General features: G+C 42.5%; 1 protein-coding gene across 1 annotated transcript in view; it reads left to right on the forward strand.

Moving 5' to 3' along the window:
• LOC139445466 (uncharacterized) overlaps positions 1-15,841 on the forward strand; it is a 54,337-nt gene that overhangs the window by 10,065 nt on the left and 28,431 nt on the right. The window contains exons 7-14 of the mRNA XM_071226611.1: positions 1,113-1,245; positions 2,880-3,007; positions 4,682-4,852; positions 9,176-9,435; positions 11,138-11,315; positions 11,969-12,271; positions 13,096-13,222; positions 15,267-15,471. Coding sequence (XP_071082712.1) covers positions 1,113-1,245; positions 2,880-3,007; positions 4,682-4,852; positions 9,176-9,435; positions 11,138-11,315; positions 11,969-12,271; positions 13,096-13,222; positions 15,267-15,471 — 1,505 coding nt within the window. The remainder of the gene's footprint in view (positions 1-1,112; positions 1,246-2,879; positions 3,008-4,681; positions 4,853-9,175; positions 9,436-11,137; positions 11,316-11,968; positions 12,272-13,095; positions 13,223-15,266; positions 15,472-15,841) is intronic.

Consider the following 15,841-nt stretch of genomic DNA (forward strand, 5'->3'; position numbering starts at 1 on the left):
TGGAGATGGCTGATGAGTGTTGTGTGTGGATGTCTGTAGGGGGCAGGTCCCATGGAGATGGCTGATGAGTGTTGTGTGTCAATGTCTGTATGGAGCAGGTCCCATGGAGATGGCTGATGAGTGTTGTGTGTGGATGTCTGTATGGAGCAAGTCCCATGGAGATGGCTGATGAGTGTTGTGTGTGGATGTCTGTAGGGGGCAGGTCTCATGGAGATGACTGATGAGTGTTGTGTGTGGATGTCTGTATGGAGCAGGTCTCATGGAGATGGCTGAAGAGTGTTGTGTGTGGATGTCTGTATGGGGCAGGTCCTATTGAGATGGCTGATGAGTGTTGTGTGGATGTCTGTATGGGGCAGGTCCCATGGAGATGGCTGATGAGTGTTGTGTGGATGTCTGTATGGGGCAGGTCCCATGGAGATGGCTGATGAGTGTTGTGTGGATGTCTGTATGGAGCAGGTCCCATGGAGATGGCTGATGAGTGTTGTGTGGATGTCTGTATGGGGCAGGTCCCATGGAGATGGCTGATGAGTGTTGTGTGTGGATGTCTGTATGGAGCAGGTCCCATGGAGATGACTGATGAGTGTTGTGTGGATGTCTGTAGGGGGCAGGTCCCATGGAGATGACTGATGAGTGTTGTGTGTGGATGTCTGTATGGAGCAAGTCCCATGGAGATGACTGATGAGTGTTGTGTGTGGATGTCTGTATGGAGCAGGTCCCATGGAGATGGCTGATGAGTGTTGTGTGGATGTCTGTAGGGAGCAGGTCCCATGGAGATGGCTGATAAGTGTTGTGTGTGTGGATGTCTGTATGGGGCAGGTCCCATGGAGATGGCTGATGAGTGTTGTGTGTGGATGTCTGTATGGAGCAAGTCCCATGGAGATGGCTGATGAGTGTTGTGTGTGGATGTCTGTATGGATCAGGTCCCATGGAGATGGCTGATGAGTGTTGTGTGTGGATGTCTGTATGGAGCAGGTCCCATGGAGATGGCTGATGAGTGTTGTGTGGATGTCTGTATGGGGCAGGTCTCATGGAGATGGCTGATGAGTGTTGTGTGTGGATGTCTGTATGGGGCAGGTCCCATGGAGATGGCTGATGAGTGTTGTGTCTTCCAGATCACTGCGAGCAGGAACAACCAGTGGAAGCTGCTCCTGGAGAGTCGCTCCATCGACAGGATGTTTGCCGATCTGGGTTTCGACGGGACTGAGACATCCCCAGACCCTGTCAACAACATACTGGTACAGACAGGTCAGTACTGTCAGTGACTCAAGTTTATTCTAAAAAAAACCAATGTGGTACAAGAGAAAAGTTATATATTTCAACAAAATGATTAAATATTAAGCAAGATGTCAGGATAAGCAATATTTCATGAATACATGCATATACAAATAGAATACCGGTAATGCACATTTGTATATCACATACATGTCGTTGAATGATCTTTCAAACATGACAGTGAGTGAGTTGGGTTTAACGCCGTTTTTAACAGTATTCTAGTTATATCACGGCGTGTCAGCTTAATGTGGGAGGAAAGCCCGAAGTGATGCAGGTCTCGGACGTTTACCACTTCGGTGAAACCCACGAGCACGGGTATGGTGCTGACAAACCTAGAAACATAATCAGGGTGAACCGGGATTCGAACCCACAATCATAGGTTTCTGGCGTGCCAAAGGGACACAACTCTGCACAGCAAATCGCGGCGCCTTAGATGACTGGGCCATCCGTGCCCCCTCACACATCATAATGCACCCACATTATTATTTACAATGTATAACAATATATCATAAGAAAAATAAATATAGTGTACATGGGAACATGTGTACAGTAGTTCATATACTTTAAAGGTTTGCAAGGGTATAAATGAATGAGTTATTTATTTCATATTTGGAAATTTTGTGAGCTTCTTTGATATCAGTGATGTTTAGTGATGTTGGAATAATGTGTGTATTTATCAGCTATGAGAGAAGTTCTATATTCATTAAATGTTTCACATCTAAATATTGTGTTATTCACAACTTATGGAGATTATTACAAGCACAATAGCTTTAAATATACGAGATGTGAGATCTACACTTGATGTGCAAACAACTGAATGATTTGCATTTTTATCCCTTTCTCAATGATGGCAATCATGCACGTGCAGCTAAATGCAGGACTAAATGTGATGTCACTGTGCACACTCTGGAGCATTGATGATTTAGCATTACACCACTGACAGCTTATTTTTCTCTTGTTTGTAAACGTGTGCCCTTATTCTGAAATCGGAGCAGAGACTGGTCAAATGAAAGCCTTTCAGTGCATTTAAGACATTGTTTTACATGATTATTTAGATACTGTAAGTTTGGAAGGAGGAAAGTACTGCGAAAACTGTGAGGGAAACACATTCTATTTTATAACTTCATGTTATACATCCATGTTATAACTTCTTGTTATACATCCATGTTATTACCACGTGTTATGCATCCAATGTTATAACCTCATGTTATACATCCCATGTTGTAACCCCATGTTATACATGCCATGTTATAACCTCATGTTATACATCCCATGTTGTAACCCCATGTTATACATGCCATGTTATAACCTCATGTTATACATCCCATGTTGTAACCCCATGTTATACATCCATGTTATAACCTCATGTTATGCATCCCATGTTATAACCTCATGTTATACATCCCATGTTGTAACCCCATGTTATAACCCAATGTTATACATCCCATGTTATAACCTCATGTTATTCATCCCATGTTAAAACCCCACATTATACTCCCATGTTATAACCTCATGCTATGCATCCATGTTATGAACTCATGTTATACATCCCATGTTATAACCTCATGTTATACATCTATGTTATAACCTCATTTTATACATTTCAGATGAGAACAGAGAAAAGTTTCTTCCCCTACGCTACGAGCAATTCCAGCGCTCCGTCATTCTCTGTCCGCAGAATGCCCGAGGCCGGCACTTCATCACAGCTCATGAAGACAAGACATCCACATTCCAGGTAGACCGAGATCTTACAGAATGTACACATAGCTCACCTGGTCGTCAGACCTAGGAGATCATAACATCCTGCACATCAGGCCAGTCGGCCATGTTGGGAGGAAGCCATTTTGATAAATTGTTTTGATTCCTCAAATAGTCTTGATGTGCCTAAATTGACATGACAAATGTTATTCACACGGACTATATCTTGTAAAACCACCTTCTATATCCCTGGCGTATGATTATGGGACTGCTTCTAAAGGCAGCTCCAGATTAGAGATGTAGACTAAATCTGCCCTCGGTTATTCCTATACATAGACGCTCATAGATTATAGAGTCATTACAGCAAATGCAGCGCTTACCATTGGTGTTACCATAGTTACATTGGCTGTAATGATTTGCAGATTATCAAGGAAGTATCTGGTGTCTTCAAACCTTTGTTAACGTACACATGCTGAAGTTAATTACAATGCCACTGAAAATATTTTGTACAGTAAGTCTCTTACTTGTGGCAATTTTTGGTGTGAAATTAACTAAGATTATAAGTGTCCTTGAATATATTTTCAATATGCAGAACTTCAATCAAATAATAACCTTAGGGTCAGTAAGACTTTTAGTGGTGGTTGGTGTGAAACAAGAAAAAATATGTGCCTGTTTGTTGCATGAATGCCACTTGTGGTATGTGGTACCTGTCACATATTGGGAGTTATCTCCCTTGGATAAAAATGCTGTAAGTTGGTCAGCCATTAAAGTGACTTGTCTGAAAGACACACTTCTATGTGTTGTGGATATACTATGTTGCATAGAGTATGTAACCTTGTCCACAACTGTTTTTCTTCTGTTTTTCACCTTTGGTTGATGTCTCTGGTGTTCTCCTGGCATACTTAAGTACTGTGACTGTTAATGGATGTCGAGTTACCTGAAATCTTATCCTAACCTGAATATCATCTGATGAAAGGAAAAAAAATATTTTGAACACGTTGATGTAAACATGAGTTCTGTCATGACAGTGTGAGTCTCACAGGAAATAATAGATGTATGAGTTCAATGCATGTTCTTGTCAACACCATACCCTTACTGGTGGGGTTTACAGAAGTGGTAAACGTCTAGGTCATCACTTGGAGCATTCCTCCCACATCAAGTTAGGTGCAAGGGTGGCCAAGTCATCTAAGGTGCTGCAATTTGCTGCGCAGAGTTGCCTCACTTGGGCATGCCAGAAACCTATGATTGTGGGTTAGAATTCTGAGACCTGCATCATTTCGGGCTTTCCTATCACAATAAGCTGGTCTAGTGGTAGAGCATATGCCCAGAGAACGGAAGGTCCGGGGTTCGATAACCGGCCCCGTCATACCAAAAGACGTTAAAAGATGGTACTCGTTGTTACTGTGTCGGGTGCTTGGGATTATAAATGTATAAGCTGTATAAGTGCAATAATCTTGGACGTGACATTAAACCTAATTTCACCTGACTGAATCACTCATTCTAAAATACAGTACAGAACAGTGTTAAACCTCACTCACTCACTCACTCACGCACTCACTCATCAAGTTTACATGCCATGATCTAACTAAAATACAGTACAAACCAGTGTTAAACCTCACTCACTCACTCACTCACTCACTCACTCACTCACTCACTCACTCACTCACTCACTCCGTGAATGTTGTACACATGTTGTGCATGCTCTGCCCAGGTCTATGACAGCCATGTAGAGCACTCCCCCCTATTTGTGTACAAGCTGCCCATCGGAGCCTACAATGTCATCCTCACGGATCGCCTCATCTTCACCACATCACGGGTGAGCGGTAGGCGGCTGCTGATCATATCTAACCAACGGGCCGAAACTTCTCTGGAGGACCACCAGGTGAGTTACCTCCCTTGGTTGTGTTGAAACTATACATTTCAAGATGTTTGTAACAAAACTAAATATTGATATTTCATCACTTTAATTAAATTTTAAGCTTGTTTGATTATTCTACAAGATTATAATATTTTATAGATATGATGATAGTAATGTGTTATTTTACATATGTAAATGAGAAATGATATGGACATATTTGATAACATTCAGATGTATATTGCTAATTGCAGATGGGTATTGTGAAGGTAAAACATTGGTGGAATGTGATATTAGTTGTTAGCTCCCTTTGACAAATACAGGAAGTATCTAGTTTGCCAGGCTAATATTTAAATGAATAATAGTAATCATACCCTTGAAGTATGTCGATAGTGCACCCTTTAGGATGTAAATGTCATTTCTCTCACAAACAGCAGGATGTATAAATAGCCACAATAAAATTGCATGGCTTTATTCTTTTGCATTCAGAACTCCCTGATTATATATATTTTTGATAGAAAACATATGTGATTGTCCGGATGCTTCACTCACTCGTTCCTAAACCTTAAAAGTCTAAATGCTAATTGGCTGATTAGACATTTATCCTGAAGCGGAAAACTTGCTTAGTGATCCCTGGCAGCTCTGTATTTGTCATTTTTGTCATTTTTGTCGTAAGAAAGTTGTTTTTCTCGTGTTGGGATTCTGTGTCTAAAGGGATTACAAAGATGGAATTTGTGGTGAACAGATGATAATAAGTAAGAATGACTTGTTTCAGATGTGGGCACGGGTGGGAAAATGGGTCGGGGGCATGGGTGGGGGACACGAGTGGGGGCCATGGGTGAGGGTCATGGGTAACCCAGTCATGTAGCAAATGATGTAAGGCACCACAATTTACTGCCGTAAAAGGCAACTATACTTGTCGTAAAAGGCGACAAACGGGATCGGATGGTCAGGTTCGCTGACTTGGTTGATGCATGTCATCGATCCCAATTGCGTGGATCGATGCTCATGATATCAATCACTGGATTGTGTGGTCCAGACTTGATTATTTACAGCCCGCCTTCATATAGCTGGTATATTGCTGAGTGTGGTGTTAAACAACAAACCAACCAACCAACTGTGCAGAGTTGTATCCCTTACACTTACAAGAAACCTCTTTCTTGTTGGTTCAAATCCCAGTTTGCCCCGATTATGGTTCTAGGTTTGTCAGCACCATACCCGTGCTCGTTGGTTTCACCAAAGTGGTAAACGTCTGAGACCTGCATCACTCTAGGCATTCCTCTCACATCAAGATTACATGTCATGACATATCTGAAATATTTTTCGAAACCAACATCAAAACCATAGTAACTCACTTCGTTGGGGCAAATGACCAACTCTGCTGTGCCTGTGATTGTGTGTCCAATCAAAATCATGTACCGAAATCAACGTCTGGTTCGTAAACTGCTGTGCAGTCGATTGCAGTATTTGCAAAGCATGTCACAGTAGAGAATTTTATTATCAGTAAGATCTTCTTGACTGGGCAATGCCATTTTGTTTGAAGCAAATGCAAGTGATATGAGAGGTTGAATCTGATTGGTCAGTAGGAGGGACATAGAAGGGACATAACTCTAATAGCCACCGGTGATGCCCTGGTAGAGCCCAAACATTCCAGCCTAGTTCGGCAAGGGTGAAAACTTGACTTTTACAGTTAGTTAAGTCCCTTGCCTGTTATATGACAGGAATTACACTTAAAGGGGAATGTGATCATGCTGTGAATTCTTCCCGGTTGCGAGATTTATTTTTCCTATTCTTCGTAATAAGTAGCAGTAGCAGATTTTGAGATTTGTTTGCATGTTTGTCTGCAATCATTGTGGAGAAATAGCCTGTATTTCCTCATGTAGCGGTACTTCTTGTATGTAGTCTGTCACCAGCTCTGTAGTTTGTTGTTAAATTGTTGTAAAATAGTTTCTCAATCTCACTCACTCACTCATTCAACAGTGATATACATGTATAATTAACAATAAGGGAGATGTAAGCGCCTTGTCTAGGAATTATTCACTAAAGAGTTCATGTATGTTATACCTGAAGATACAAATCTGTTAGGAAGTACAGTTATGCAAGTTGCGTCACGCCAAAGACCTGAGGACATCCCATTACGGATCACGTCAGACCGACCTTTTGCAAACTCTGACCGACCAATGGAATTTCTGACAAGAATTATACAATAGCCAGAAGGCAGCTTTCTCGTGCACTAATTTCAAATTAGCGACTACGCTTCGTAACATGTGTTCTCGCTTTAAAAACAAAAGAACATTTTTGAATCGCTAATATCACTTTCATGATCTGGTAAGCGACGCTCTGATTGGTCGGATGAAAGGTCGTTCTGACGTGACCCCTAATGGGATGTCCTAAGGTCTTTGTTAAGCGGTAGCAAGAACTAAGATCTGATTTTAATGAGATTGGCAGCTAATGCCTTTCAAATGTTAGCCACATACAGTGAAGCCTTGGCCCTGCTCCACAAAGCAATCGTAGCATGATGACTGTTGTAAGCCTATGTTATGGTATGGGAATTACGTTCACACTGGCGCTAAGATCACTTGGTGGGACATGGCCTTGGTCTGGAAACCCTGTTAGAGAACAATTACTGGTAGGAGGAACTACATACAGAGGACATTACCCCGTACCTGGGATTTGTAAACCAGAAATACTCTGTTAATATGAACAATTTCACTGAGAATTGTACCAACCTGAAAACAGAGATTGGTGTATGTCTGTATCTGACTTGGTCATATGCTTGTCAAGGAAGATAGAGAACTTCTGATTGTAGGTATTTTATTTAGGAAGTAAAATTTGCTCTACCCCTCTGTGAAGTGTTAAAAATTAGCGTTTTGTCCTGAACTTATGTATTAAAAGAACAAGGATGCCTTTTATCATTTCAGTGAAGAGATCAGAGTTAGAATAGGTCTTCAGCAACCCATGCTTGCCATTAAAGGAGACTATGTTTGTCGTAAGACGCTACTAAAGAGATCGGGTGGTCAGGCTCGCTGACTTGGTTGATGCATTTTATCGTATCTTAATTGCGTGGATCGATGCTTATGATGTCAGTCACTGAATCATCTGGTCCAGACTTTTGGCAAAGCATCTTAGTATAGGTAGGATAACAGCCCTTTGGGACCTCAGAATCTGCATAATTTCAGAAATTATGTAAACTATTATGAGTAAAACACGTGCATTTAGAAAATCAAAACAACACCAAATGTGGTTAAAATATGTCAAAAGGCATAGTGTTTATAATTAAATAATTTTAGTGATATTTGCAAGCCTTCGAGTAGACTAGCCTTTGACCTGAGCTGATTTTCTTTGGAGATGTACATACCGGCATTGCAGACATATGGTTAATAATCATCTTGGCTCACAGACTTCCTCATACTTAGATTTTATTTAATACTTAGATTAGATTCTCAAATACTGTATCATGTCAGAAGTCCCAAACCTGCATGTGTGAGAGGGAGAAGGGCTCATCACCCATCTGAATATGTCTTGAACATTTTCATATATATATTTCAAAGCTTGTCATAATTGTGCAATTTGACATTGCCAGTGGACCAAGAAAAGGTATTTACCTCATCAAGTATATAAATTTGGATGGGACTTCATGTTTGTTATATTCCTCTCAGCAAGATCTCCTGTGATTATCACTGTTGATCATGACATGCTCTCCTCACAAAATGGCCTCGATTCTGCATCAGATGCGGAGAGACCCGACTAGAGAGATTGCAACTCATCTGAACTCACCTTGAATCCCCCCATTCTCTGTCAGTAACCAGCTGGTAGGGGATGTAGACTTTGTATACTTATTGAGATGTCACAATGATTAACTCTTTGAGGATCTTGACAGTCACCATTTTGTCCTTTCGTTCATGGTCACTGAACCATGTGAACAGAGCGGAAAATCCAGTATTGGAATATTTTTTCTGATCTAGCATTATATTTGGTAATGGTTCACGGGAACTTATATTCGTGTTCTTTCTTACAGTTTAGAAAAACAAAATCAGTGGTCCATAAAACATTTAAAAGAACTGGTCTGGTTTTATGTTGAATGTTGACAGAATATTAATCTCAGGGTCAGGGTCAGGGTCAGAGTTAGGGATGCTCATATATCAATCACTGGATTGTCTGGTCCAGACTTGATTATTTCCAGACCTCCACCATATAGCAGGAATACTGCTGAATTAAACAACAAGCAAGGCAACAAACAAATTCTATCTTATTTCAAGGTTATGTAAATGGTATTAGTAGTAAAACTGTTGCAGATGTTGTTAGCACTGACAGGGACAAGTATTACTGTGATATTTTGAACTTTTGTAGGATTTCAACAAAGAATCCATAGTTCAGCAATTTGACCTGCCACAAGACGAGACCTTGCTTGGAGTTCAGAAGAAGTGTTTCCCGTTTTATTGGCACGAGAAACGCGAGGAGGAAAGACTTCGATCAGTGCAAGAAGGGGAATACATGGAACAGCCAACAAGTATTCCAACAAACATTCAAGCTATTCCAGTCACCTCCCACACCGTTTTAGATGGATGCATTGTCATAACAAACCGAGGAATTTATGAATGTCGACCCAGGTTAGTGCTGGCACCACTCCCATGTGTCTGTTGTAGCCCGTGTATCAGCAACACTCCCATGTGTCTGTTGTAGCCTGTGTATCAGCACCACTCCCATGTGTCTGTTGTAGCCAGTGTATCAGCACCACCCCCATGTGTCTGTTGTAGCCCGTGTATCAGCACCACCCCCATGTGTCTGTTGTAGCCTGTGTATCAGCACCACCCCCATGTGTCTGTTGTAGCCTGTGTATCAGCACCACCCCCATGTGTCTGTTGTAGCCCGTGTATCAGCACCACCCCCATGTGTCTGTTGTAGCCTGTGTATCAGCACCACCCCCATGTGTCTGTTGTAGCCTGTGTATCAGCACCACCCCCATGTGTCTGTTGTAGCCAGTGTATCTGCACCACTCCCATGTGTCTGTTGTAGCCAGTGTATCAGCACCACCCCCATGTGTCTGTTGTAGCCTGTGTATCAGCAACACTCCCATGTGTCTGTTGTAGCCTGTGTATCAGCAACACTCCCATGTGTCTGTTGTAGCCAGTGTATCTGCACCACTCCCATGTGTCTGTTGTAGCCTGTGTATCAGCACCACTCCCATGTGTCTGTTGTAGCCAGTGTATCTGCACCACTCCCATGTGTCTGTTGTAGCCTGTGTATCTGCACCACCCCCATGTGTCTGTTGTAGCCTGTGTATCAGCAACACTCCCATGTGTCTGTTGTAGCCAGTGTATCTGCACCACTCCCATGTGTCTGTTGTAGCCAGTGTATCTGCACCACTCCCATGTGTCTGTTGTAGCCAGTGTATCAGCAACACTCCCATGTGTCTGTTGTAGCCTGTGTATCAGCACCACTCCCATGTGTCTGTTGTAGCCTGTGTATCTGCACCACTCCCATGTGTCTGTTGTAGCCTGTGTATCAGCAACACTCCCATGTGTCTGTTGTAGCCCGTGTATCAGCAACACCCCCATGTGTCTGTTGTAGCCTGTGTATCTGCACCACTCCCATGTGTCTGTTGTAGCCTGTGTATCAGCACCACTCCCATGTGTCTGTTGTAGCCTGTGTATCTGCACCACTCCCATGTGTCTGTTGTAGACTGTGTATCAGCACCACCCCCATGTGTCTGTTGTAGCCTGTGTATCAGCACCACCCCCTGTGTCTGTTGTAGCCTGTGTATCTGCACCACCCCCATGTGTCTGTTGTAGCCTGTGTATCAGCACCACTCCCATGTGTCTGTTGTAGCCTGTGTATCTGCACCATTCCCGTGTTTGTTGTAGCCTGTGTATCAGCACCACTCCCATGTGTCTGTTGTAGCCTGTGTATCAGCACCATTCCCGTGTCTGTTGTAGCCTGTGTATCAGCACCACTCCCATGTGTCTGTTGTACCCTGTGTATCAGCACCATTCCCGTGTCTGTTGTAGCCTGTGTATCAGCACCATTCCCGTGTTTGTTGTAGCCTGTGTATCAGCAGTCTCAAGCCAGTTTAACTTAGGTGTAACATCAGTGTAACATCAGTGTTACATCAGTTTAACAAGAAAATTGTTAAGCCAGTGTAAGAATGGTACATGGTGTTAAACCATTGTAAAGCCAGTTTAACTTAGGTGTAACATCGGTGTAACATCAGTGTAACCAGAATGATGTAAAGTCAGAGTCACCTACGTTTAGCTCCTGTGGAGACAAATGCTACATAACAATATAATGTTACAAGATTACCTCCCTTGTCAGGATCTCTCCAGAGCGTCTGTTCCTCGGCCTGGCAATACAGCATACGGACGCTGCGTATGCTGAGAGCCTCGGAATCAGCATCGGCCTTGACCTTACAGCTCTGTTTGAGGTGGCAGCAGATTACCTCCTCCGAGCAGGAGAGTTCTCCAGATCTGTTCGTCTTTACCAACTCTCCAAGGTCTGTATGCTCATTGAAAACTGGATGGTATCACCATGTTTCCTTTAGATTTGCATGCTGTCAACAAATTTAGAGATTTCATTAGGCCAATTTAAATTAATTATATTTTCACCCCTGCGGCACACCACACACACTAACTCACATCATTTTGTTGTCACCATTGACCTACAGACGGAGAGAACTGCTGTGTATGTTCCCTTCCCATGTGAGATATTGTTGACAATAACAATAAAACTTCTTGGTTACACAACAACTTGCTAATGTTCGCATTCCTTCTTTTATATTGTTTGAATAAAGATAAAGCTTCAGTCAAGTTCAGTGGAGGCTATACATGATCAGATCGTTTTATAAGTGTTTAGGAGCGGTTGGGTAGCCTGGTGGTGAAAGCGTTCGCTCGTCATGCCGAAGACCCGGGTTCGATTCCTGACATGGGTAAAATGTGTGAAACCTATTTTTGGTGTCCCCAGCCGTGATATTGCTGGAATACTGCTAAAAGCGGCATAAAACCATACTCACTCACTATAAGTGTGTTTAAATAGGATTTGCCACGGCTCCGATGAAACAATAGCCAATCGCACATTTTACTGGACTCTTGACTCTCTGGAGACCAACAGCAGTGGACTTGTCCAGCCCTAATATCTCTCTTTTAACAGTGTTCTCATGTGAAGCGAGTCGGGAACCTAGCCCGCCATGGTCGTCTACAGGAAGTGACATCAGTGCTGCGTCAAGTCCTGAACAACCACCAGGTGGAGCTGAGCACGATAGAGAGGAAGCAGCTGGCAGACATGGCGCTCCACTGCTGTGTGTACTTCCTGTCCCACGATGCTGACCGATCTTCAGGGATGGACGAGACGTTCAAGGAGTTCCTGTTTGGGAGCTTCTCTTTTGACGAGATGAAAGCTCTACGCCTTCTGTCAGACTTCTCTCTTCATGAACTACTGCTGGAGTTTGCCAAGGTGAAGGTCAAAATTACAGACAGTGATATCGGAATGATATGACCATTGTAAACTTTTATATGTACTTTTCCGCCAACATGGCCACGATAGAACCCCCCAAAATAAGTTGTTCTTCCACTTACCATACAAACCTTTCTCAAGAAACAAAACCTTTGTTCTTGTTATTCTCAAGTTGCATTAAACATTTTCTGTATTTCATGCCTCGGGCATAAATGTGTTTGCTATAGTTAAACCATTATCTTCAATATGATAACACCCGTGAAGATCCGGGGTAGAATAGGTCTTCACCAACCCATGCTTACTGTAAAAGGAGACTTGTCGTAAGAAGCGACTAATGGGATGGGATGGTCAGACTTACTGACTTGGTTGATGCATTTCATCGTATCCCAATTACGTAATTTGATGCTCATGATGTCAATCACTGGATTGTCTGGTCCAGACCCGATTATTTACAGACCACCGTCATGTAGCTGGAATATTGCCGAGTGTGGCATTAAACAAACAAACAAATCAATATGATAACAAATAACTGGCATTTGAAGCAAGATGACAAACTGCAAGTAGCCTTTTCACAGAGAAAGAAATTATGAAAATAATAATAGATAATCTACCTGCCCTATTTTGGGAGGACTGATTTATTATGGACATATTATTTTCTCTTAAATTATGCTCAACCGTGTGTCCTCCATGATGGACAGATCCCAGATTATCTCTGTTAATCCTGCAAAAGTTTTGGTAGAGTTAGGATTTCTTTTGTCATTGTTGATTATGGTAAATATACCTGTTCATGTAAAATTCATACATGTCATATCCCCATGTTGCAGGCACGTGGTCTGGTGGTGGAGGCGCTGGAGCTACTGTCGTCGCGGAGTCAGTTCAACGTCCCCACCCACCTCCTGTCCGATCTCGTTACCCGGGGATTCAGTGCTCATCTACTGCAGGCTGGACAAGGTGATGACGCCATCATTAGAAGTGTAGGGTGCAGGTTCGGTTAATAGAATATAGTCCAGAACCAACCTCATTACTATCAGATCTATTACCCCCGATATGGTATATGTACCTCTCTGTATGAAGATTTGAACACATCTCATCAATGAGATTGACCCAGAATGGAACATTCTAAGATCTGTCTGTATATAATAAAGTCATTTATTACTTGCCCGTGAAAAGATCATCTGTTTAAACATACAGCTGTATTGCACATTGTGTCATTCCAAAGCGCATGCTTATGTACTGGGGGAACAAGTTTCACTGACAAATATTGAAAACTCCTAACATCCCAGGCTTTTTCAAAGACATTGTGTGTGGAGGTGATGAGATGATAGATCAATGATAGGCCCACTCGATGACCCCAGCAACCCTGTTGCTAGGCTGACGTCACATGGCATTGTTTCACCGGTGGATATTGCAACAAAATTTTGTGATGCAGGATCCCGTTCCACAAGGTGATCGTAGCGCAACGACAGTTGTAAGTCTATTTTAGAATATGCAAGTCACGATAACCTTAGCGCTAGGGCAATCTCATTAAAATCAGATCTTAGTTTTCGCTACCGCTAAAAAAAGATCTGAGGACATCCCATGTCAGAACGACCTTTAACCGATCAATGAAATGACTGACAAGAAATCGACATTATCCAATCAGAAGGCAGCTTTCTCGAGCTTTACGACACTAGTTTCAAACTGGCGACTACGCTTCGAAACATATTTTGACATATTCTCGATTAAATATTTTAAAACTGATAAGAAGAACATTCCGGAATGGCTTATAGATGGCCTAGATTGTATGGATATAGTCATAAAACCCATAACTACCGTTCAGAATACCTCTGTTAAATATTTCGAGGTTTCATGAAAACACATTCTGTCTGTCACTTTCATGATCTGGTAAGCAACGCTTGATTGGTTGGATGAAAGGTTGTTATGATGTGACCCGTAATGGGATGCCCACAGATCTTTGTTTAGCGATAGCGAGAACTAAGATCTGATTTCAATGAGATTGGCGCTGGGATAGCTTTGTGGAAGGGCCCCTTGAATTCTAAAGGAAGTCTTTTGTTTGGTATTAAATCAATACGTGCATACTTTTAATGTGTTTGTAGTATCATTCTGTTAAACTCAAGTGGCTTATGATGTGGATCATGTAGATGTCTGCCTATTCACAGACAACAAATATTTCGAAAAACTTATAAATCAAGTAATAAATAAAATACTAAACTTGGGAGCTGATGTCATGGCATGTTTGTCCGTCTTCTGTCATCACTCATCCATATTTAACATCTTCTCAGAAACCACAGTGAGTGAGTGAGTGTTTGAGTATGGTTTTACACATGCTTTTAGCAATATTCCAGCAATATATCGGTGGGGGACACCAGAAATGGGCTTCACACATTGTACCCATGTCGGGAATCGAACTCAGGTCTTCGGTATGACGAGCAAATGGTTTAACCACAAGGCTACCCGACCACCCCTCAGAAACCACAGGAACAATGAAGCTGAAAGCTCACATACTTCTCCCTGTCAATGACACCCCATTCATTGGTTCAATGGCAGCCATATTGAAAAGCTATTTTTGGCCAAAATGTAATGAAATTTTGTACATGTGTAGTTAGTAAGGGTACAAAATACATATATTCCATTTTTTGTGATATTTCAAATTTTGACCTTTTTTGGACCTTTGGACCATGTTCTTAAATGCTCTCAAAATGCAATTCCTTGCACTGTAAACATCAACTACCCAGAAATCACTTAACCAATGAAACTCAACATGCTTGATGCACCAGTGATGACACCCCAGTTTGTTCAAAAGATTTGAATCCAATTTTCAATATGGCCACAGACAGCAACTTTTGTAAGGTAGCTATCTTTGTTGACATTTTTAACTGTTGACTACATACCCAGGTGAGCTACAGTTCCACGACACTATTTTTATGATATGAATGGCTTTGCCACAGTATAAGTGTTTTTAACTTTAATGTCCTGCTCACACCTTGTGTTCCAGGGTCGCTGCTGCAGTGTATCAGTGCGGACGACCTCGTGCGCCTCCTCCTGACCAAGCCCCAGCTGGCCATACAGAACGTGGGTCTCATGGAGAACCAGCTGGGTCTGCTGGAAGAGGAGCTGCTGGTCTCACTGGCCGAGGTCTTCGACCCCTCCCGACCTGTGATGAGGGGCATCCTCAACAGACATCAGTACTCCAGGAGGAGGTAGGTACACACATGTTACCATGGTTACTAGAGGTCTTCGACCCCTCCCGACCTGTGATGAGGGCATCCTCAACAGACACCAATACTCCAGGAGGAGGTAGGTACATGTGTGTTACCATGGTTTCTGGAGGTCTTTGACCCCTCTCGACCTGTGATGAGGGCATCCTCAACAGACACCAATACTCCAGGAGGAGGTAGGTACACATGTGTGTTACCATGGTTTCTGGAGGTCTTTGACCCCTCCCGACCTGTGATGAGGGGCATCCTCAACAGACACCAATACTCCAGGAGGAGGTAGGTACACATGTGTTACCATGGTTTCTAGAGGTCTTTGACCCCTCCCGACCTGTGATGAGGGGCATCCTCAACA

Source organism: Haliotis cracherodii, unplaced genomic scaffold, assembly GCF_022045235.1.
Source record: "Haliotis cracherodii isolate W230 unplaced genomic scaffold, xgHalCrac1.p SCAF_6, whole genome shotgun sequence".
Taxonomy (NCBI): Eukaryota; Metazoa; Mollusca; class Gastropoda; order Lepetellida; family Haliotidae; genus Haliotis; species Haliotis cracherodii.